Source organism: Uloborus diversus, chromosome 9 (assembly GCF_026930045.1).
Source record: "Uloborus diversus isolate 005 chromosome 9, Udiv.v.3.1, whole genome shotgun sequence".
Classification (NCBI taxonomy): domain Eukaryota; kingdom Metazoa; phylum Arthropoda; class Arachnida; order Araneae; family Uloboridae; genus Uloborus; species Uloborus diversus.
The window spans coordinates 61356406-61378773 of record NC_072739.1 but is presented as its reverse complement, the minus strand read 5'-3'; the positions used below and the strand labels follow the sequence as shown (position 1 = coordinate 61378773).

General features: G+C 31.9%; 1 protein-coding gene across 1 annotated transcript in view; it reads right to left on the bottom strand.

Annotated features, from left to right (window-relative positions):
* Positions 1-22368, bottom strand: part of LOC129229410 (nuclear pore complex protein Nup155-like) — a 97258-nt gene that overhangs the window by 63569 nt on the left and 11321 nt on the right. Inside the window, exons 6-11 of the mRNA XM_054863714.1 lie at positions 21611-21703; positions 16915-17066; positions 15024-15129; positions 8236-8309; positions 7863-7954; positions 4955-5052 (exon numbers count right to left, since the gene is read on the bottom strand). Coding sequence (XP_054719689.1) covers positions 4955-5052; positions 7863-7954; positions 8236-8309; positions 15024-15129; positions 16915-17066; positions 21611-21703 — 615 coding nt within the window. The remainder of the gene's footprint in view (positions 1-4954; positions 5053-7862; positions 7955-8235; positions 8310-15023; positions 15130-16914; positions 17067-21610; positions 21704-22368) is intronic.

The window sequence follows — 22368 nt, the reverse complement described above, 5'->3', positions numbered from 1 at the left end:
TGAATGTGGAATTTTGTGAATGGGGCCGCTTTTACGATGCGTAAATTTGTGAAGGGGCCGCAAAGCGGACCCAATTTGTGTCTGGAACGACCCCAAAGTGTGCATGTCTTTCCGACTTCCTCAATTCTTTTAAAATCGAGAACAGCTTTGCGTATTCTTTTTTGAAAACTTGGCTGTGCGGCCTCTTCGGAGGCATTATTATTAAAATGAACGTTTAGTTGATACGCGAACTGCAGCACCTACATTCCACACAATTAAAACCAAAACAATCGAAGTTGAGATGAGCTATCCCGCAAGTAGCAATAATTGCAACCGTAGCCAAACGCAAAGTTCCGAAAAAAGAAAAAAAATCGTGCGTGTGGAGACCTGAAACGGTAAGTGGCCGGAGAGCCCTTCCTAGAATGACATCATCAAAACCTACACAGCCCATGCGCCCATCATGATCGCCCAAGTTCATCGACGCCGAGTTCGAAAGTGAAGTTTTGAGGACTTGCGCAGGAGCTTCATGGGCTCAGAATTGAGCTGCAGAGACGAGCTAAAGTCAAACGCTGCTCCACTCAGGAAGAAACACGGTACAGGACACTCAACACATTTTAGCTTTAGAAAAGGAAGCAGACCATTTTCAATTAAAAAGAGGACTAAAGAGGACCAGTTAGGATTAAAAAGATGACCTTGGGAGGACCATTCATTTAATTTCAAGGAAGCACCAAAAGGCAAATTAGCTGCCTGCTGCTAAATCCATGAAGATAATTTGTTAATTAACCATAATACTGAGATTTTTAATGATACAATTCCTTTATCTTCTGCACAACTGTTCTTTTTATCCAATGAATAATAATATTATTTACACAAACATTTGCATGGGAGGGGGGGGGGGTTGCTGGTAGTCCCACAGAAGGATAGATGAAGCTGTGCTTCATCTTTCCTTAGTTTAAAATTATTTTTGTGTTTTTCTGTCTTGTAATGCTTCTTAATAGCATTATACCCTTCACAACCGATATGAATCTATCACACACCAAACAGATCTACTGTATTCAAAGTTTTCCAAAAAATGTCTGAAATGCTCAACCACAAAGGGAAGCAGATCACATGAGGCTTAGTTTTGCAATTTTCATATTCAAAGTTTATTTTCAAGAATCATAAAGCTTACATTAAAAAATTACTCCATGATTGCAGGGCCATGAGTGCTTTGAACTTTTATGTGGGGGAACAAATCCCCCCTTAGCAGGCATCATGCCGCCTGCCTTGTTTAGTGGTCAGAGAAGTCTGACTGCGACAGGAAGGTCCGGGTTCGAATCCCGGCTCGGGCATGGACGTACTTTCTTTTGTCCTTTCTTAGTGTGAATCTAATGTTATGCTGTAAATAATTGCCTACCCTATAAACTGGTCCTTATGACATGTGTGTACTGTGGAAGTCGGACTTCACACCAAATGACTTTGCGGTTGGAAAAATGAAGCAGCGCACCCCAAATTGCCAGCCTAGCTGGCACATGAGAACAACAGCAGGCATCATGACAATGAAATGATGTACACAAATTCAACTTTATGAAATTACATACTTCAACTTTGTTTCATATACAAATGCTACTTTAAAATACTATGTACTCAATTATTTAAATTTAATATCCCCCCCCCCACACAAAAAAACAGTAATAAACGAAAATAAGCAAAGACTAATCAAAATTAAGTTTGAAAAACTAAATAAACTCGAATTAAACACAAAAATTATTAATTTTTTAGTTATTTAAATAAAAATTAAAACGTATCATGTCAAAATAACTTCTAATTGTCATAAATATAAAAATATTTATAAGATGCAAAACTATTGAAAGCTCACAGAAGCATATTTTCACGAACCAAGTTCAATGTTGGCATGTTTCCCATAAAACATTTATTTTCTACTAAATTAAACATAAAACATGCTAATCTAAGGTGGCATATGGGAAAATAACATTCGATTGGGAAAAATATTTCAACATTTACATGATTCAAAAAGATTGAAATTTCAAACACAAAAAGCAATTTTCCACGAAGTCCGAGTAAGTTCAATGTTACCGTGGTTTCCAAAATAATTCCTTCATTAATTATTGAAATTAAATGAAAAATAAGCTAATCTAAAGTAGCATATGTCAAAATAACTTCCAATTGTGGAACACATCAAAATATTTATAAGATGCAAAAGGATTGAAATTTCAAACGCGAGATGCAATTTTCCGTGAAGTCCGAATAAGCTCAATGTTGTCATGGTTTCCAAATTTTTTCCTTCTTTAATTACCAAAATTAAACGAAAAATAAACTAAACTAAGGTAGCATATGTTAAAATAACTTCCAATTGTGGAACACATCAAAATATTTACAAGATGCAAAAGGATTGAAATTTCAAACGCGAGAAGCATTTTTCCGCGAAATCCGAGTAAGTTCAACGTTGCCATGGTTTCAAAAATTATTCCTTCATTAATTATTGAAATTAAACGAAAAATAAGCTAAGCTAAGGTCATGTCAAAATCACTTTGGATTGTAAAAAGCATCAAAATATTAACAAGGTGCAAAAGGATTGAAATTTCAAACGCGAGAAGCAATTTTCTGCGAAGTCCGAATAAGCTCAATGTTACCATGGTTTCCGAAGTAATTCCTTCGTCAATTATTGAAATTAAACGAAAAATTCGCTAAACTAACGTAGCATATGTCAAAATAATTTCCAATTGTGAACCACATCAAAATATTTACAAGATGCAAAAGGATTGAAATTTCAAACGCGAGAAGCATTTTTCCGCGAAATCCGAGTAAGTTCAATGTTGCCATGGGTTAAAAATATTTCCTTCGTTAATTATTGAAATTAAATGAAAAATAAGCTAATCTATAGCAGCATATGTCAAAATAACTTCCAATTGTCAAAAACATCAAAATATTTACAAGATGCAAAAGGATTGAAATTTCAAACGCGAGATGCAATTTTCCGCGAAGTCCGAATAAGCTCAATGTTGTCATGTTTTCCAAATTTTTTCCTTCGTTAATTACTAAAATTAAACGAAAAAAAAGCTAAAGTAAGGTAGCATATGTTAAAATATCTTCCAATTGTGGAACACATCAAAATATTTACAAGATGCAAAAGGATTGAAATTTCAAACGCGAGAAGCATTTTTCCGCGAAATCCGAGTAAGTTCAATGTCGCCATGGGTTCCAAAATAATTCCTTCGTTAATTATTGAAATTAAATGAAAAATAAGCTAATCTATAGCAGCATATGTCAAAATACTTCCAATTGTCAAATACATCAAAATGTTTACAAGATGCAAAAGGATTGAAATTTCAAACGCGAGAAGCAATTTTCCGCGAAGTCCGAATAAGCTCAATGTTACCGTAGTTTCTAAAATAATTCCTTCGTTAATTATTGAAATTAAACGAAAAATACGCTAAACTAACGTAGCATATGTCAAAATAACTTCCAATTGTGAAACACATTAAAATATTTACAAGATGCAAAAGGATTGAAATTTCAAACGCGAGAAGCATTTTTCCGCGAAATCCGAGTAAGTACAATGTTGCCATGGCTTCCAAAATAATTCCTCCGTTGATTATTGAAATTAAATGAAAAATAAGCTAATCTATATCAGCATATGTCAAAATAACTTCCAATTGTCAAAAACATCAAAATGTTCACAAGATGCAAAAGGATTGAAATTTCAAACGCGAGATGCAATTTTCCGCGAAGTACAAATAAGTTCAATGTTGTCATGGTTTTCAAATTTTTCCCTTCTTTAATTACCAAAATTAAACGAAAAATAAACTAAACTAAGGTAGCATATGTTAAAATAACTTCCAATTGTGGAACACATCAAAATATTTACAAGATGCAAAAGGATTGAAATTTCAAACGCGAGAAGCATTTTTCCGCGAAATCCGAGTAAGTTCAATGTTGCCATAGTTTCCAAAATAATTCCTTCGTTAATTATTGAAATTAAACGGAAAATAAGCTAAGCTAAGGTCATGTCAAAATCACTTTGGATTGTAAAAACATCAAAATATTAACAAGATGCAAAGGGATTGAAACCTTAAACACGAAAACAATTTTTCGCGATAAATCAAACCGAGTATATATATGTTCAGAAAATTGCACTATTGAAACACAATCCAATGATTTTTGAAAGAATTCAAGCAATAAAGAAACTTTTCATACATTTTCAAGGTTTTCAAGCACTAGAAAAAAAAAAGACCTTTTTTTTTTTCAATAACCTTTCAAGGTTTTTTTAATGGGCGTACGAACTTGGTTTAACACGCGCTGCGGCGGCGTGTTTGGGTGTACAGTAACTTTTAACAAAATGAAAAAACTTTTAAAATGTGATATTTAAGTAAAAACTATGTAAAAGCGGACTAATCAGACTGAAATGTTAAAAAGCGGTCTAAAGCGGACTTTACCATAAAAACGAACTTTGGCGGGAAAAGCGGACCATTTGGGAGCCCTGCTTAGATAAAATGGCGTCTGCGCGTCGCTCGCGGAAATGCAGTAGCAAAAAGTCGGGGGAAAAGTAAAAAAAAAAAAAAAAAAGAAGCAGAAACTGAAAATATAGGAAAATATAGGAATTATAGGAAAATAGGAACCTTTTTCAGAAATATAGGAAAATATAGGAATATAGGAACGCTGCGATGCCTGGACTGATCCAAAAAAAAAAGCTATATAGCAAGCTAAAACACACCTACTTATTTCAGTAAAACAAAAATACATGAATTTTTAAAATTATGAAACAGAAAACTTTACACACAGAAACATGTCTCTTTAAAATTTTTATGACATTTTAACTTAGAAAATGTCATAAAAATCTTAAAAGTTTTCTAAGATGGTTGTGTTTTTAACAAACACTGGCACTGCCCCATCTAACTTTAAAATTATAATTTACAAATACATGGGTTTCAAAATACAATTTTCTCCAATGTAATAAATCAAACTGTAGGATTACCTGACTGAGTAACAGCAACAAGATGAACATGTTTGGACTCATGAGCTTCCACAGCACTAATGTGAACAACAGGGTAGAAATTCTTCTTATCAATTGTTCTATTAATATAAGGCAAAAATTAGGCATGTGTTAACTACTATCATGATATACTACAGAATAGTCAAAGCAATTTCATTTAACTAATTACAGTTGGCTCTCTGTTTAACAACTCTATTTAACAACTTTCTCTATTTAAAGACAACTTTTCACGATTCCAGATGCTCCACTGTAGATTTAGAAGCATTCTATTTAAGGATGCATTCTACTTAAGGACAGTTTTTTGTGTTCCCTTGAAAGTCGTTAAGTAGAGAACCAACTGTATCTGTCAAGCTATGACAGATAATGAGCTTTGAAATTTTCAAAACTATCCTCAATTAAAAAATCTAACTGATATAAGAGTTTATAAAACAAAAGACTATAGAGTTCACTTGTACTTAGTACTTGCTCAATGAAATACGGTTTTCAAAATTCTCACTCTTATTCAAGAAAAAAACTCGTTGAGAAAAGACATATCAAGGACGTTTTCAGAATATTTAACTCAAACTTTTATACAATTTAGATAGGAAAAAGCATGTGATAAATGAAATCAAATATTTTCCCAGTTAACTTTTAAATGCAGAATCATTTTCCTGCTTACTACAGCGGTAAAAACTGGAAAAATTTGCAATACCGAAAAAAATCATGAAAATATCCCGATTCTGAAAAAGTTGTGGAAAATTGCCCACAACTCAAAAAAAAAATTTTTTTAAGTGGTAAAAAGAACAAAATTATACTTTGAAAATATAAATTTTTATATAAAATTGAATGAAACATTCATGATTGACAAAAAAAAAAAAAAAAAAAATAGACAAGTTTTACGGTATGCTTTTGTTGTACTTCTGAGTCAATTTGCCTAAACTGACCTATAAAATGATAAGATTAGCACCCTCTGCTACTTTTTGGATGTAACATTCCTGATGTGCAGTTGTTTTCAGTAAACAATTGCTTTTAGAAACATTTTTTTAAAATTAAATCCATTTTCAAATCTATAAAATGTCGAATTTCATTTCAATGCAAATAAAATATTTAATCAAACCAAACCATAATCTAGTTAATACTTTCTGTGCACAATTAAAATTCATTTTTATGATTTACATTTTGAATGATTTTTTGTAAAAATATAATCATTCTACCTTTAGCAATCACTAGAGAAAAAATATGTAAATGGTACCATTTGCAAAATATTTCTATTCCTGTAATTTTTCAATGCCAAACATCAACTTTTATATGCATTTAAACTCATCTATGTTGAATTCTCATGCTTTGAACAACACATTTTCAGACAATTCTTTGCTTGCTTTTTGACTAAACTTGGAAAAGAAGATTTCTATAAAATTAGTTAATGAATTACAGTCAATAATATGACATACCAGGAAAATAATAAATCTGGTTTTAAATCAAAAGGAATTCAATAGAATTATCAATCAATCACTCATTTCTTCCATAGAATAGAGAAATAAAATCAAGTTTTAGTAAGTAGTAATTATTTCTTTTTTTAATATTTAATCGAGTTTCTATTTAATCATTAAAAAATTACGAGGCAAATTATGTGCTATCACAATCACTATTTACACACATTCTAAAAAATATTTCCACAAAGAATTTGAATTTAGTGAAGCACTAGTTAGAGTGTTACTGCTGGTATGCAGACGCTTCACTATGGTGGGGTTTTCCTGCATTTACATGCCCTTTTCATATAGCTTCTATTTTAAACAAACAAAAGATTGAGATGGCGCAAGAATATATTTTCTTGTATAAATTCTCTTGTAAGCATGTAGTTCCACTTTGCAAAATTATACACTCACTGGTCAATGAATTAGAAACCCATGATCAATATTTTATTGGACCTCCTTCTGCATGGAAAACTGCTCTAATTCGTTTGGCCATTGAGTCTACAAGTTTCTGGAGTGCATTTACATCAAAAGAATACCATGAATTGGCTATGTAGCTTTTTAGATCTTGTAAATGAGATGAAACTGGAGAAACATGTCAAATGCGTCTTTCCACCATATCCCACACATTTTCTATGGGGTTAAGATTTGGCTATGTGGACGCCAGGGAAGGTGTTAGAAGTCAGACTGATGCTCAGTGAACCAATTTTCAACACTTCTGGCACGATGCATAATGGCATTACCGTATATGGAGTATCCGTCGTCACCAGGATAAAAATGCAACTACTGCCAATATATCTAGGAATCGCATGGCTGTTTGTTTAAGCTCGAAGAGCACCAGCACACCACTTCCAAGCCATCAGAACATACTCCATATCATGATACTCCTTCCAGATCCCTGCACAGTGCGAGTACGGCAAGAAGTTTATCTCAAAGGTTTCCAATTAATTGGCCAGAGAGTGTATGTTAATCTATACAATACTTCTGTGCATACTAATTGTTTTAAATATATATCTTTTTGTAATTTGTATTAACTGTTTGCCCAGAGATCTTAAAATGATCGAATACTTTTTCTAACTGATACTTATTTGTGCTATATATATGTATCATATTATTGTTTTATACATCAGGACAGGGTTCCCAACAGAATGTGAGACCGTGAGAATTGCACTTTAAAAATAAATCTCACTTAAAAAATATTTCAACGCAGGACTTTCTCGCGACTTTGTCATGTCTGTTAAGTTAGATAATTTAATATTTTTTTAAAAATCTCACTTTAATTTCAAAAGAGGGTGAGATGTTCTCACCCACATTTTTTCTTCTAATGGGAATCCTGTGTCAGGACAAATAATTTCTGCCCTGCATTATGAACATACTGTTTGTTCAAAAATTATCTAACCTGAATATAATTTCATAGCTCTGCATAAGTTTAAACATACCGTGCAACCTCAGAAGCTTGTTGAACAATAGCGTGTTGATATAACGTATGAACTTTACTCATTTGTTTTCCATCTTTTCCAAGATCATAAACCTAAACAGGAAAAAAAATTAAAATTACATTTTAGAAAACTGTGAAAGAAACTACTTAAATTTTATATTCAATTTAAGCAGCAGTTTTCTCAAGATCAATATACACTCACATTAGTAAAATACATGCAAAACAGAAAAAAATTACACATTAAATTAGATCTTGGAAAAACACACATTAGCAGAATTATTTATTTAGGAATACTAAATCTGTAAATATTAGATTTAAGAATGAGTTCGTAATAAAATTTGCACCAACTGAATTGTATGTTTAGGACTACATACCTGTATGGATCCCTTTTCAAGTCGAGCATAAAGTATATGCCTGCTGTTATCAACTGCAATTTGAAGAATAGCATCTAAAAAGAAAAATATTATGCACAAATTTAAAATTAGTCAGCTTTAAATCAATTGAGAATAGTTAAGGTCTCTGAAAGATTTTTACTAATTGAAATAGCATTTACACTACAGTACAACCAGAAATCTGCAGAAAACAGCAATATCAATTTTAACACAGATAAAATATTATAAGAAGATTAAAATGACGCTCACTTCCTTACTATTAATTTGTAACTTTTAACTTTCAGTAAACGTACAGTTATTGCAATTTTTTTTCGTAAAATTAAAAAAGTTTGTGTTTTCAGTTATGTAAGTACATATACAGTTGATTAAAAGTGCTTTTAAGCAACTGTAAATGATCTTTTAATAAATATGCTGCAAAAATTGGGCAACTAATACTACTTAGAGATTTCCGCAAAAGTTTCTCTATTGCACTGGTTGTCTATGGTCTAGCATTATCAGGTAACAGGATGACAGCATGCTAAAGTTTCCCGTGACCACACAGAGCCAATACAAAAATGGAACTTTTGTGGAAATTTAAGTGAAAAGGCTTGACTCCCTCCTTATAGCTATCTACCCCATACAATCCCACATGTTTGGGGAACTTAAAACTTTGGAGACAACGATTTCATTTGGAAATGAAGCAAAGGAGTGGGTGCGAAATCGGTTCCAGCAGCAGTCAAAGGACTTTTATGAGCAGAGAATTATGCGACTGATTCCCCAGTGGGATAAGTGTTTAAACAGTTTCGGTTAATATTTTTGAAGAATGTCGAATAAAATCTGGTTTATAGCACTTGACTCGGTTTTTATTGACTGACCCTAATATATTATACTAAATGCATTGCCCGGTCTACCATGAAAATAAAATTGGTATCAAGTGACGTAACAACCGGGTAGTTCTTGTGTTTTGAGCGTTCGAACAAACAGATGCTTTTTCGGAGACTTAATTTTATACTATGTAGATGAAATGCAATATATATTTTTTTTAAAGAAAAATTAATTTGAATTTTGACCTTTTGAATTCAAATTATGCTTTTCGCAATCACAAGTGTGTGTGTGTGTATGTAGGAGTGTGTGTGGGGGGGGAGGGTACGTGTTTGTGTGTAGGGGGTACGTGTGTTTGTGTGTAGGCATATGTGTTTGTGTATGTGTGCAGGCCTAAGTGCGTGGGTAGGTGTGTGTATCTGTACTGCCGTGTGCAGGTAAACGGCAGTATCTACAAAAATGAGTTTCTGGGATATTTGAAGAAACGCGTTTTTGATTTCCCACAAATATCAATTAAATATTGAAATTTGATTTTAGGCTATTCTATATGTTTATATCGAAGTATTTTTTGGGCAGTTTGTTTCAATTTGATTTTGCAATCAAAATTTTAATTAAAGCAGATACTGCCGTTTACCTGCACTTCGCAGTAGTAATTTTCATGCACTTTTACTGGTAATCAGCAGTAACTGCACAATGTACTATTGAATGACCAATAATTACAAATTCAACATAATACGGCGTAGATATGTCATTACGAAGTATATTTATTGCAATGTGAATAATATATTTTACTTTAAAAAATAAATAATACCGTGTATACACTTGACATAAATTTAATATCAATAAATGAAATGTAATTTAAAAATAAAATAAAAAGGCATATGTTTTGATTGCTTACGGCATTGTCGAAAACTCTTTAATGTTCATACGTTGGCAACTGGAAGATTCTTTAGGCATTTTTAAAACTACGACAAATTGCTTAATGTTCCGCACTTTGCAATAAATATCCATGAAAATTTAGGCGAAAGAAATGCTTCGTGTGTTAATAATGGCTCTCATTGAACTACTAAAAGTGCAGCAGCTTAGTATATATAAAAAATTGTGAAAAATATCGTCTGCGACAGAACAAAACAAATGGAACAGAATCGTTCTGTTGGTACACGTTTAATTATCGTCTGCCAAGCATTACTTGTGTTTACTCGTATGTTATCTTCTATAGCTGCACATTAGCAAAAAATAATTTTGTTTTATTGTTTTTAGACCACGGATATGAAGAATCAAAGATTTTTTTTAAAAATGTTTGAGGGCTGTGAAATTACAAAACGTTTTCTTCGACTTTTTTTGAAATAAAGTATGGTTATTTTTCCCCAAATATCTCCCCCTTTTAAGTATCTCTTTCGCTCAAGGACGAGAGACGGTAATTCCCAAATTTTTCCGAAAGATAAAATACGACCTGGCACACATACCTACATCCAATGAGAAGCAACTAGGAATCATTTTAAAAAATGCAATATTTTCTCTAAATTTGCCTAATCAAGGAAATTTTTCAGAGGTCACACAATGACCTCCCATCGGGGCGTTACTGCTTGCCCTGAGTTGAGCTAAAAAAAAAAACACGAAAACCGTTTATGCGTCTTGGTTCAAGTTTTCGCGGCGATTCATTTATGTTCCATTCTGTAGACAATGGTTATGGGCAGGTATAGAGCAGTAAGTACATACTGCTGATTACCTGCATAATGTAGCGATAATATCAGTTACTCCTAATCACCACTGATAAAAAAAATGCTTTTACAGGGTGGCGACAGGAACTGTGAAAAAAAGTTCCCTGATTTCTCTGATTAAGTTCACCAAATTTCCCTGATTTATGTTACTAATGATAATAGTTTTCTTTCTTTGCTCTACTTGAAATCCATTGTATAATAATATAAAATGCAGTATTTTAAACATTTTAAGTTGTGTAAAGTTGTTGAACAAAAGATATATTTTAAAAATATGCTACTTTTTCAATAAAATGGTTTAAAAAAAAAAACATATCAAGTCAATTTTTTTGGGGGAAGAAAAACCTATAAAACAGTATATTAAATTTTTCTACACTGGAAAGATTATAGAAAATTAAGAAAAAAAATACTTTACTTCCAGAAACCACTTAGCATAAGAATTTTAAGAAACTATTAAAATTACTCATAAAAACATATGTGTATTTATGATAGAACTAAAAAGTAATTGAAATTATTTTGAACTAAGTTTGCAAACAATATAATATTTGTTGCAAGAATAACAAGTAATAGTGAAAGAATAGAAGTAATGTAGTTATTATTATATAAGTAATTGACATATTTATGCAAAACAGATGAAACCATTTGACATCCATTCATAGGGAGCTTTTCTCTAATCAAGAACATAGGTTTTAATGAATGAATACAGCATTTTAACAATAAAAAAAGTAAAGATTTTTACTTAAGTACACAAGTTAACTCTATTTCAAATGATTTCAGTATGTAACGAAAAAAAATCTTAGATTGCTTTTGTAACAAAAAACTTTAAAATGCAAGAAAAAAAAAAGAAAAAGAAAAAAAAGCAATTAGTTAATTCCAAAATATATAAAAGAATACAACTTGGTTATAAAATTAAAGAATCACTTAAGTCTGAAGAAAAGAAAACCTTTATAATCTGTGGTAACAACAAATAGTATAACGGCAAAAAAAACATAAGTTTTTTTAATTGAAAGTTCAATTTTAGCAATTAAATTAAAAACGCGAAGAAGTAATAACTTCTACGCTTTTATAATATTAATTCAAAAACCAAAGATTTTTTCTTGAAATCGTGATTACAGTACGCTAATTACTTCAAGACAATGGAATAAAGGCAAAGGAGCTAAGGCGTTAATGAAGGCTTCCTCTTTGTCTGTATGGTTGTTTATTTTACGTAGCAATGAAAGCGTAATAGGAAATTTCAAGCTAGGTAAAATAAACAACCTAACAGACACAGAAGCAATCTTAGGAAGTTCATCCTGTGGTTAATAAGTAAGATTCAATACTTTGACGTTGAGGAAAAAAGATGCACAAATATGCGGCAGTGTATAATCACACCTCATTAATTTTACCTTTTTTTTTAACAGATTGGCAGAAAATGCGTAGGGAATTAGAGTACTTAATTTTGTAAAGCAAAAAAAAAAAAAAAAAAATTCTTCATAAAATACATTTTCCCTGATTTTTTGTTATTTTTTCAAAATTCCCTGATATTTCCCTGACTTTTCCCTGATCTCTCTGATTTCCCTGATCTGTCGCCACCCTGTTTTATTTAGTGCCAATCAAATAAACATGTTTGCAAACATAAAATTGAAGAAGCATAGATTTGAAAAATTCCAAAAAAAAAAAAAAAAGAAAGAAAAGAAAAGAAAAGGGAAAAAATTGCAGTTTCTGCCATTTATTCTCCCACGGCAGAACGATCATCAGGGTTCATACTCAACTCGGATGAAAAAATTCCATGACTTTTCCAAGACTTTTTCATGACTTCATAAAAATTTTCATGACCTCGTTAAATGAAGAGAATGGTACTACTTAATGTCAAACCTGCCAATTTTCGTAAGTGGGCATTAGCAAAACTTTTACATGAATGCCACTACCTCATCAAAGCATTTAACTTGACTAAAAAAAATATCAGTGCACACTGCAGAAACTAATAAACTATAATTTGTCTTTATCATATAAACTTAAATTACGTAAAAATATAGTGAATGCAATATACTGATGTTTAAATGCCTAAAATTATTTGATAAATAGGGCATAATAGTAATGAATGGGACAAAATTTGAAGGAGTTAATACTAAGTTTCCGATCGCAAATTTACTTTTAAAAAAAAAATATTGCCATTTGGTGTCAGCAGTGCTTCTAATCATCCACGTAACTTGACAGTATTTTCATTCATGTTGAAGTAAAGTCACGTTTGTCAGTAAGTTCATTTTTCTGAACCATCAGCGATATCACACTGGCCACATGGATCAATTTTGCGAGCTGCACGTTGGGCACTACTGTTTGACTATTAGAATTCCCTTACTTATATGTTCTATCGCCTGACTAAAGTCTTCATTTCCTAAAGCTTTCACACAGGGTTGCCAACTTGGGGGTTTTCCCCCTTTTTCCAACTCCAGCTCAGTCACTTTCCTATGCCGGGCTGATGAGTGCTAATAAGCACGAAACTGCAGTCCTCGGCTGGAAATGACTGAGCTGGCAGTGTATTTCACGTATTTTTGCTTTAGCCCTGGCTAATGGGCGGTAATTTACTGAATATACCTTGCCTCGCGTTCAATCTTCGAGTTGAACCGAACCATTGCTTCGGTCACTCGTCTGGTCTGCTAATTCTATATTAGCTACCAGTTTGTTTCGCACTCTTGGCTTCCTTGGGAGGTTTTCCATCTCCAGCTCAGTCACTTTCCTATGCCGGGCTGCTGAGTGCTAATAAGCACGAAACTGCAGTCCTCGGCTGGAAATGACTGAGCTGGCGGTTTCTGACGTCATTTAGAGGTTTTTAGGGGTTTTATGAGTTGAGCTTGGGGGAAACGTTTTTAGGAGTTGGCAACCCTGCTTTCACAAATTAAGATAAACTCTGACAATTACAAGTGGTTGAAATAAACTAGGATGCAATTAAATTACACTTTTTTAGTGGGCGTGGTAAAATCAAGAACATGATAAGTCCACTACTACAGAACATAACATAAAAGAAGTTCTAAAAATAATAGTGAATTCAAAATTAGGGATGTCCCAGCAGTAAATTCACACTACAAAAAAAGGCGGGCGAGTGTTACAGAAGCGGATGCAATAGGATTCCTAAACTCAGATTTGTTTTTAAGCTCGTTCAATTTTTGAGTATTGTTAGCTTTTATATGCAATACAGTTAAATCATTCTAAATTTTAATTCTTTATGGTTCTTTACTACCGCCCAAGACATTTTTCCATGACTTTAAATAAATTTCCATGACTTTTAATGAAAATATTAATTTTCCATGACTTTTCCAGGTCTGAAATTTGCAAATTTTTTTTCCATGACTTTCCAGGATTTCCATGACCCGTACGAACCCTGGATCATGGGCAAAAAATTTCATGAAAATCAAAAAATTTGCAGTTACTGTCGTTTGCCTGCACACGGGAGAAAGTTTTCGTTCTTCAGTGTGCAGGTAAAAAGCAGTAAGTGCATTCTGCCAATTACCTGCAAAATGTAGCGAAAAAAGCAGTTACTGCTGTTTACCAGACCACGGGAGAAAGTTTTCGTTCTTCCGTGGGCAGGTAAAGAGCAGTATGTATATACTTCCGACTTCCCGCAAAATGTTGCTAAAAAAACAGTTACTGCTAATTACCACTGATAAAAAAATGCTTTTTTTTCCTCCGGCAGCCAAATAAAAGTGTTTGTACCATAAAACTTTAGTAATAAAGATTTCAAAAATGCAAAAAAATGAAAATCGAAAAATCTGCAGTTACTGCCGTTTACCTACACACGGCAGTGTAGGTGTCTGTGTGTATGTGTTTGAGTGTGTGTTTGTGTTTGTAGATGTATGTATGAGTGTATGTGTTTGTGTGTGTGTACGTGCATGTACGTATGCGTGTAAGTGTAGGATATTGACGCAACCTCGAGACGACTTTCACTAGAGGACCAGCATGGTGAGGCGGCTGGTAGACGGTGATGCTGCAGAGGGTGCTGGCAGGAAAATAAAATCATAGGACATCAAAACAGTCAAATAAAAGCAATAAGCAATCGTGATTGCTCAAAAAAAAAAAAAAAAAATTTGAAAAAAATGCACTTTTCAATTGAATTGAAGGAAATAAACAAAAATTTAAAGCTGTTTGTGCAAAATGAATTCTAATAAGGAAAGAAAAGAACAAACCTATTGCAATTAACAAGTGACTTATCTTATAATATTTTAAAAAGTACAAATTTAAAATATCACAAACAGTAAGAAGGCAGCAAACACTCACCATCTTCTGAAAAAGCTAAACTTAAAAATGTAGGCACCAAAAATGAAAGAGAGCTGCTTGAATGATTAATTTTTCGACATTTTCGACTAAACCAGCTGTCCTGAGCCTGAAATAAATTATTATTGTTTACAATTGTACACACAAAATAAAAACTAAGGGTTTTAATATTTTATTTTGAAATTGATAATCTTTAACCGATATTAAAAATTTACTTTATGAATCATTAGCAACAGAATTTTACTCATTCTTCAATATATTTTTTTGAAAGTTAAAGTTATTTGTGCTAACATCATTTACACACCTTCTTCGAGTTTGGTATACCATGAAACAATTTTTAATACAATGAATAGAGGGTTAGAATCAACTTGAATGGACTGAATTTTTTTGATGAAAAAAGTAATACAGTAGTACTTTCTGTATTGTGCTTGTTGGGGGGACAATAAAAAAGCGTGATATAACCAAGGTCGTTGAAAATAACAGTTGAACTAACATTCAAGTAGCTGATAAGTCATCTCCCAGTGGCTGCGATTAGTCCCCCCCCCTCATTTTTATGGTCAATTAATTTATTTCATTTTCCAGTAACCAAAACTAGAAATTATAAAAAAAGCAGAAATGTAAAAATTTTCAGAACATAGTTACTTGTTTTACTTTGTATATCAGTTTACGAAACATTATGTAGCACAAGCAGTAACTTTTAGCTTATATATTCATCATTTAGATATTAGTAAATAAACAAAAATTTAAAGCTGTTTTACTTAAACAAGCCAAACTTGTTCAATGAAATTATTACCAAGAGTTTCTGACACCTCAAAATACTTTAGGGTAAATAAGTCTTATTCATGTCTGTTTCTTGGGGGAAAATTATTGTGTACATACTGCATCAAAATCTTAAGAAGAAAAATGTGAGTTAAGTAGTTAGATTTGTAACAATTACCACTTATCTGCTCTCAAAACCAGCCTTAACAAAATTTTGCACTTTCTCCTTTTTTTTTTTGCCATCCCCCCCCCCTCCATTGATTATTTGCCGCCTCTGTCATCTACCATAAGCTTTGTTCCTCTTTTGCCTGACTTGGGCATATTCACACCAAAATTATATATTTTAATGAAGAAAATAGACTATAAACCCCACAATGAGAAAACAAAACAATACTCAAAATCTGCTTTTTAATTAATGCCAAAAACAATGGAAAATATTAGTAATTATTAGTGGCATAGCAAGAAATTCCTTCAGGGGGATGTCCAGCTTAAAAGCGGTCAACTCTTATACTTGGAAATGCAACGAAAAGCAGCTATAATTTCATTTCAGTTTTATATTGATTGTCATACACATATAAAATTGACTAAATGATGAAAACAGTATTTTAAAAAGAAGAGAATAATTAGAGTTTTCATTATTAGAGTTTAATTTTGAGCTTCAAGGGAGGGGTCTGACTCTGGGACCATGCCCTTTCTCGCACCACTGATAATTATCAAGTTAATTTTGTTGATAAAAGTTAAGAAACTAAATTCAAGGATGAATTTAAACAATGTTGATTATGTTTAAAACTGATGGCTTGACTTGAATTATATGCTTGCTAAATTTCAACCTCAAAGTTTGTTAACTTTATTAACAAAACTAACTTTGTAATTATAAAAATTTTAATTGTTTTTCACAACAATTAAAATCATATACCCATCACACAAAAAGCTTGCAGATAAAATTTCAAAGATCTCACATTAAATGTTTTACTTCAATTAAGTGATGTTTTCATTGAAATTTAAGTCATTAAAGTAAATAAGAACTATTTTGAACAAGAAAATACTTTTAAAATACCTTTTTGGGCAAGTGATTTTTTCTTTTAAACTTTTGTTTACGCAAGTGAAGTTTCACGTACAATATAATCAAACTTACTTGATAAGAAAACTCATATATAGAACCATCTTTACCACCCAGGAATATGCGTCCATCATCAGTACCTTGAAAAGTGCACATGTGAACATTATCGGTCGGATAAGAAAATAAAGGTTCTGGCATAAGATGTATTTCTTCATATATTGACGAATCTAGAAAAAAAAATTTTACATAAAAAAAAACAATGTCATTGCTAAGAAAGATTGTCCATTGAAAAACATAATAAAACTCACTCACATCACAAAATAGAAAATTTTGAGGGTGGAATCACTTTGTTGAAAGTCATTTTGAGAAATAATTATGAGTTTGCACATGTTAAAATAATTATTTACAATACACCAAAATAGAAAACTTTCACAATTAAGTAGAAGCTCCAGAATCAAAAGTAAGTTAATTGAAGTTTCTGAATTTTAATTACATCTTGAAGTGTATTATTTTATTTAAATGCACAATCTAACAAAAAGTACCATTTTAGAACAGCATTTGAAAGCACTATCAAAAAACATGAAAATCAGACAAAAATTATTAGTTCTTTCATAAAATGCTTTAGTTAATGTTTTTATTGATTTAAAAATTATTTCTTGCATGCATTGTATAAACTATGTTTCTTCCCGAAAAAATTAAAATCACTTTGATATGATTAATGATTCTTTCAACTAAAATTATTTAATACTAGTTGCACCCGCACGGCTTCGCCCGTAATAGAAAAATTAAAGGTCTTTTGGTTTGCCTGTATATTTACAAATAATGTATGGTGAATTTTCTCACCAATTGGCTTGTACCGACGTTACAGTTCCACGTTATGATAATTTCGTATCTCGCCAATTGGCTTGTGCCCATGTTACGGTTACACATTATGATAATTTCGTAATTTATGATAGTTTTTTTCTTAAAATTGGAATAAAAAAAGAACCACATCGAATTTTCGAAAAATCGCTTCGAGGTGCACACCCCCATGCTACAAACTAACTTTGTGCCAAATTTCATGAAAATCGGCCGAACGGTCTAGGTGCTATGCGCGTCACAGACATACTACAGACATCCAGACATCCACCGGACAGAGAGACTTTCAGCTTTATTATTAGTAAAGATATATGCATACAGGCATCCCTCATATAACAGGGTACTTGTACAACATGGTACCTAATTTGTGATTATTATAACACGGTTTCAATATTACACGGTACAAAACTTGAATTTAATACTTCACAGTTTTGATATAACACAAATGTTATCTTTAAAAAAGATGGCATTTCATCTTTGTTTAATACATTCTGTTAATGTTTGATAACAATAATAAGTTTTTACTTTGTTTTTATGAAACTTGGTTTCGATATAACACAGTACACATCCCTTGATTCACATTATTTCTAAGTCTCGCATTACACGGTTTCGATACAACATGATATATATTGACATGATTTTTACTTATACATGATTCTTAGTGTAAAATATGAGTTAAAAAGTTATTTTTAAAAAAGTCTCTTATAACACAGTTTCGATACTACACGAAACGAATTAACTGAGTTATACAAGGGATGCCTACATACCAGAGAGCTACTGCCCCCTGCTTGCTATCACTCACTGTCGCCGCAGGAACGGCTAGCAGTTCTATTTCGATTGATTCCCCATCTCAACTTGCTGCTTTTATTTGCCACATACTAACTACATCATTCAAGCATGGGCTCAATATAGTAAATTTATAATAACATATTCCAGGAACTTTTTTTTTCTGCCTTTCTAGTTTTGACAGAAAAGGATAATGGCCAGAATTCGGCAACTGCGCCAAAATATCAAAAATTGAAATACTGTCCACCATTAGGACCCTGCTTTTTATTTGAATTATTTTATTGACTACATATAAAAATATTGTGCAACAAATTGTATAACAGTAATTGTATAATAGTGCTACTCCAGTATTATTTTAAACCACTGTAAACTATAGAACTTAATTTATTCAGGGTACCTGGCACAGTTAAGAGTTTTCAAATCTATAACTTTGTCTTTTAACTTTTCCATGGCTCACGGGAAGCAACTTTTTCAGCAAAAACATACCTTTTTTCACAAGAATTATCTAAATTAAGGTTTTTTGAAAATAAATCACAACTATCTGAGCTATGCTTTAGGGCTGGGTGATGCAGTGATTCATCGCAAAAAACCGGTGAACATCTCAGATCATTAAACCGGTTTAAAATATTTCTCTAAACCGATGTATTGATACTGCACCGACTACGAATTCCAAGCACCTATGTTCAGACACCTGTCCTTATCGTTGCCATTTCAATCTTTTAACTGCTTCAAAACGATGTGGAAGTAGAGACACTCCGATAGGAGGTCACTGTGACCAACCAAAAATGATCTTAGTCTACAATCTTTTTTCTGACGATTTGGTAAATTTGAAATTTAAAAAAAAAATGATGTTTAAAGTATCTTCTCATTAGATGCATATTTGTGTACATTCTCGTATTTTATCATTCGGTACAACTCGGAAAATAATTCGGCAAATTAGAAAATTTTCCCCACCCAAAAATTTAAGTTCTGAGCATCTTTGCGTGGAAGTATCATAAGCGAACCAAGACCTTCAGTTTTCAAAAAACTTGCAGGAAATGCAACTATTTAAGCTCTTGACAGAAATATAGTGATGAACAAAGTTTATCTTACAATCATTCACCAAAAAAAAAAAAAAGCTTAAATCGTATAATCGTACAAAGATTGCAGACATGTATTTTGTTGTTTCGAGAAACCCCTTTTTAAATGCAAGAAGACGAGACTGTTTTCATAAGCTCACATCTTTTAGCATTGACAAAATAGGTTCATTGTAATCTCGAAACACATGTCTGTAACATTTATTGCTATCTTGCACTTTCAACAAAGTTTTTTTCTTTTTATAATCTGACAATTTCCTGCTGGGATAAGAATCTGTTTGTAGTACCTGGCATAATTTATATTTTTTTATCTTGATTATGCAGAATTTAAACAAGCTGTTATAAGTATATCACTTTATTTTTTAAAAAAATGTACATAGTGATGCACCACAACATTGCGGGTTGGCGATGCATCACGATGTTGGAATTCCTACATCGCCCAGCCCTACTATTCTTTGCACATATCTCAAATTTCAAATTCTATCTAAAGAGCTGAGCAACTACTATAATTAAAACAATTAATGCCATTCTGACTATAGTTATAGTAAAGCTAATTTGGCAGGAGTGTAAAGGCTATGCTATGCAGATCCTAATCACATCATTACATACGCTGCCAGGTTAGGTTTGTGCCAACTATAATGATGCACATGAAATACAAATAGTTGAGTTTTAAATTGATTATTTGCTGCAACGGAAATATATTTATAAATCTAAAAAATGACAAAAAAAAAAATTTTGTATACAGCCAAATTGTACAAAAATCATACATAATTAATTTGTCTGCAAACGTATTGATTGATTTATTAATTGATTTTTTTAAATATATGATACACAGAAATATTCTTCCAATCACTAAAAAGATTAACTTAAGATTTAAAAAAAAAATTACAAATTTTTTTTTTTAATATTCCGCATTTGGTCAAAAGATCAATTTGAACTTAAAATGAAAATTCAGTATGCGGCAACATATGATATTCGGTGCATTGCTAGAAATGAGTAAGAAATGGAAGCTGATGCATTAAAGAAAAAAAATGATGATTTGAAATTAATGTAAAATAATAAGTTTTTTTTAAATATTCCACATTTAGTAAAAAAAAACAGCTAAATTACATCAATATTACGCCAAATTTGAATTTTTTTAAAAATATGTAGTATGTGCTCTAGAACTCTAAATCCATGACTAGTGATCAGTTTCCATGATTTTTGATAATTTTTTGCTAAAAACTAGGAGTTTTCAAGATTAAGTCGAAATCACTGCAAGGATAACCTAGTTTAATTTTTGCTTGAAATTTTAATTTCAAATTTTGAAATTTAACCAGAAATTTTTATGGCATAAAGTTTCAATGACTTCCTTGGCTGCTGCAGCACTATTATTAGACTTTTATAATATAGTAAGATTTGCAGATGAACATCATGAGCTGCACAATCTGTACATCAAATAGTTGTTATGCTATAATTTACTTCACAAACAAATTTAATCAGTAAACACAATTTTCAAATATATCAAGAATTTATGTTCCTAAAAGGATGGTTTGTCATCATTATGGGGAGGGTCTGGCGGGGGACAGGAGAGGGGTGATAGTGGATTCAAGTAAAGTTTTCTGAAGACCGTTAGAAACTTTCGGCAGACAGTTACCCCCCCCCCCTCCCCCCCGGTAGAACTCTTTAAATATGCATACAAAAATCATTGGGAAAAAACATTCAAAAAGTTTTTTTTTTTTTTAAATAATTTTTCATTTTTAGATTGTGTTGTCAGCTCAAAACTTTCAGAAACAGCAACCCAAAATTTTCGGAAATTTCAGATCACAAACACCCTTGGGGCAGCAACCTCCCCCGGCCCTTCCACCAGAAAGATTTAAAATTACAGGTCTGTCTTTAATTTTTTTTTTTTTAATTTCTTAATTTATTGATTAAATATTCCACATTTGTATACATTAATGCTAGTCCAATACATTTATACATAATACTACTGTGTAGAGTACCATACAGATTTAAATGCAGTAGAAAACATTAATATTGTTCAGTAAAATAAATCAATGTAAATATCATACTTTTATTTTGCCTTGAAAATTCAACCCCAAATACAACAATTTCTACAGGAGTAGTTAAACACAGCAAATAACGGATGGAGTTTACAAATATATCTGTAAAGGATATCAAAACAGAATAACAGAATCAGATTTTCAAAACAGCAAAAATGCAACTACTCTAAGAAGTAAAAATTAATGGAATATTTTTAAAAGAATACTCCTAGCAATATTTCGACAGTTTAATTTCCTGACATAAAGATGTTTGAATGGGTGGATAAATGGATGCCTCAGTTGCCAAATCGATTTACTCCAATTTAAAAAAATGATTTCCGCTTTCATACTGCTTAATCAATGCTTAGCATGTGAATTTGTATTAAAGTTTTGGTTCAGTACATTTCTGACCATGTAATGGCAGAAAATGTATCACAAGGTCCTATGTACTCCTATGGATATCACCATCTTCTTCATCACTTTTCTCTACTTTTTGTTTTATGGAGTTAATCGATTTGGTAAGTGAGGCATCCAAATGCAAGTCTGGCTTTCTCAGCACTTTAAACACCATTCAAAAACATTTATCAGGACATAGTAATGTTTTGAAATATAGCTAATAGCACAAAACAGTATTTTAGTACATTTGTATCTTCTACTTACTAAAGCTTTTCTGCAGAAATTCATTCGAATATATCAAACTAAGTAACTTTTTTCTTTTAATCTAAAATTCCCCTCTTATTCTTTTAAAACAAATCAAAATACTACCCAAACGATGACTTTAATTTACA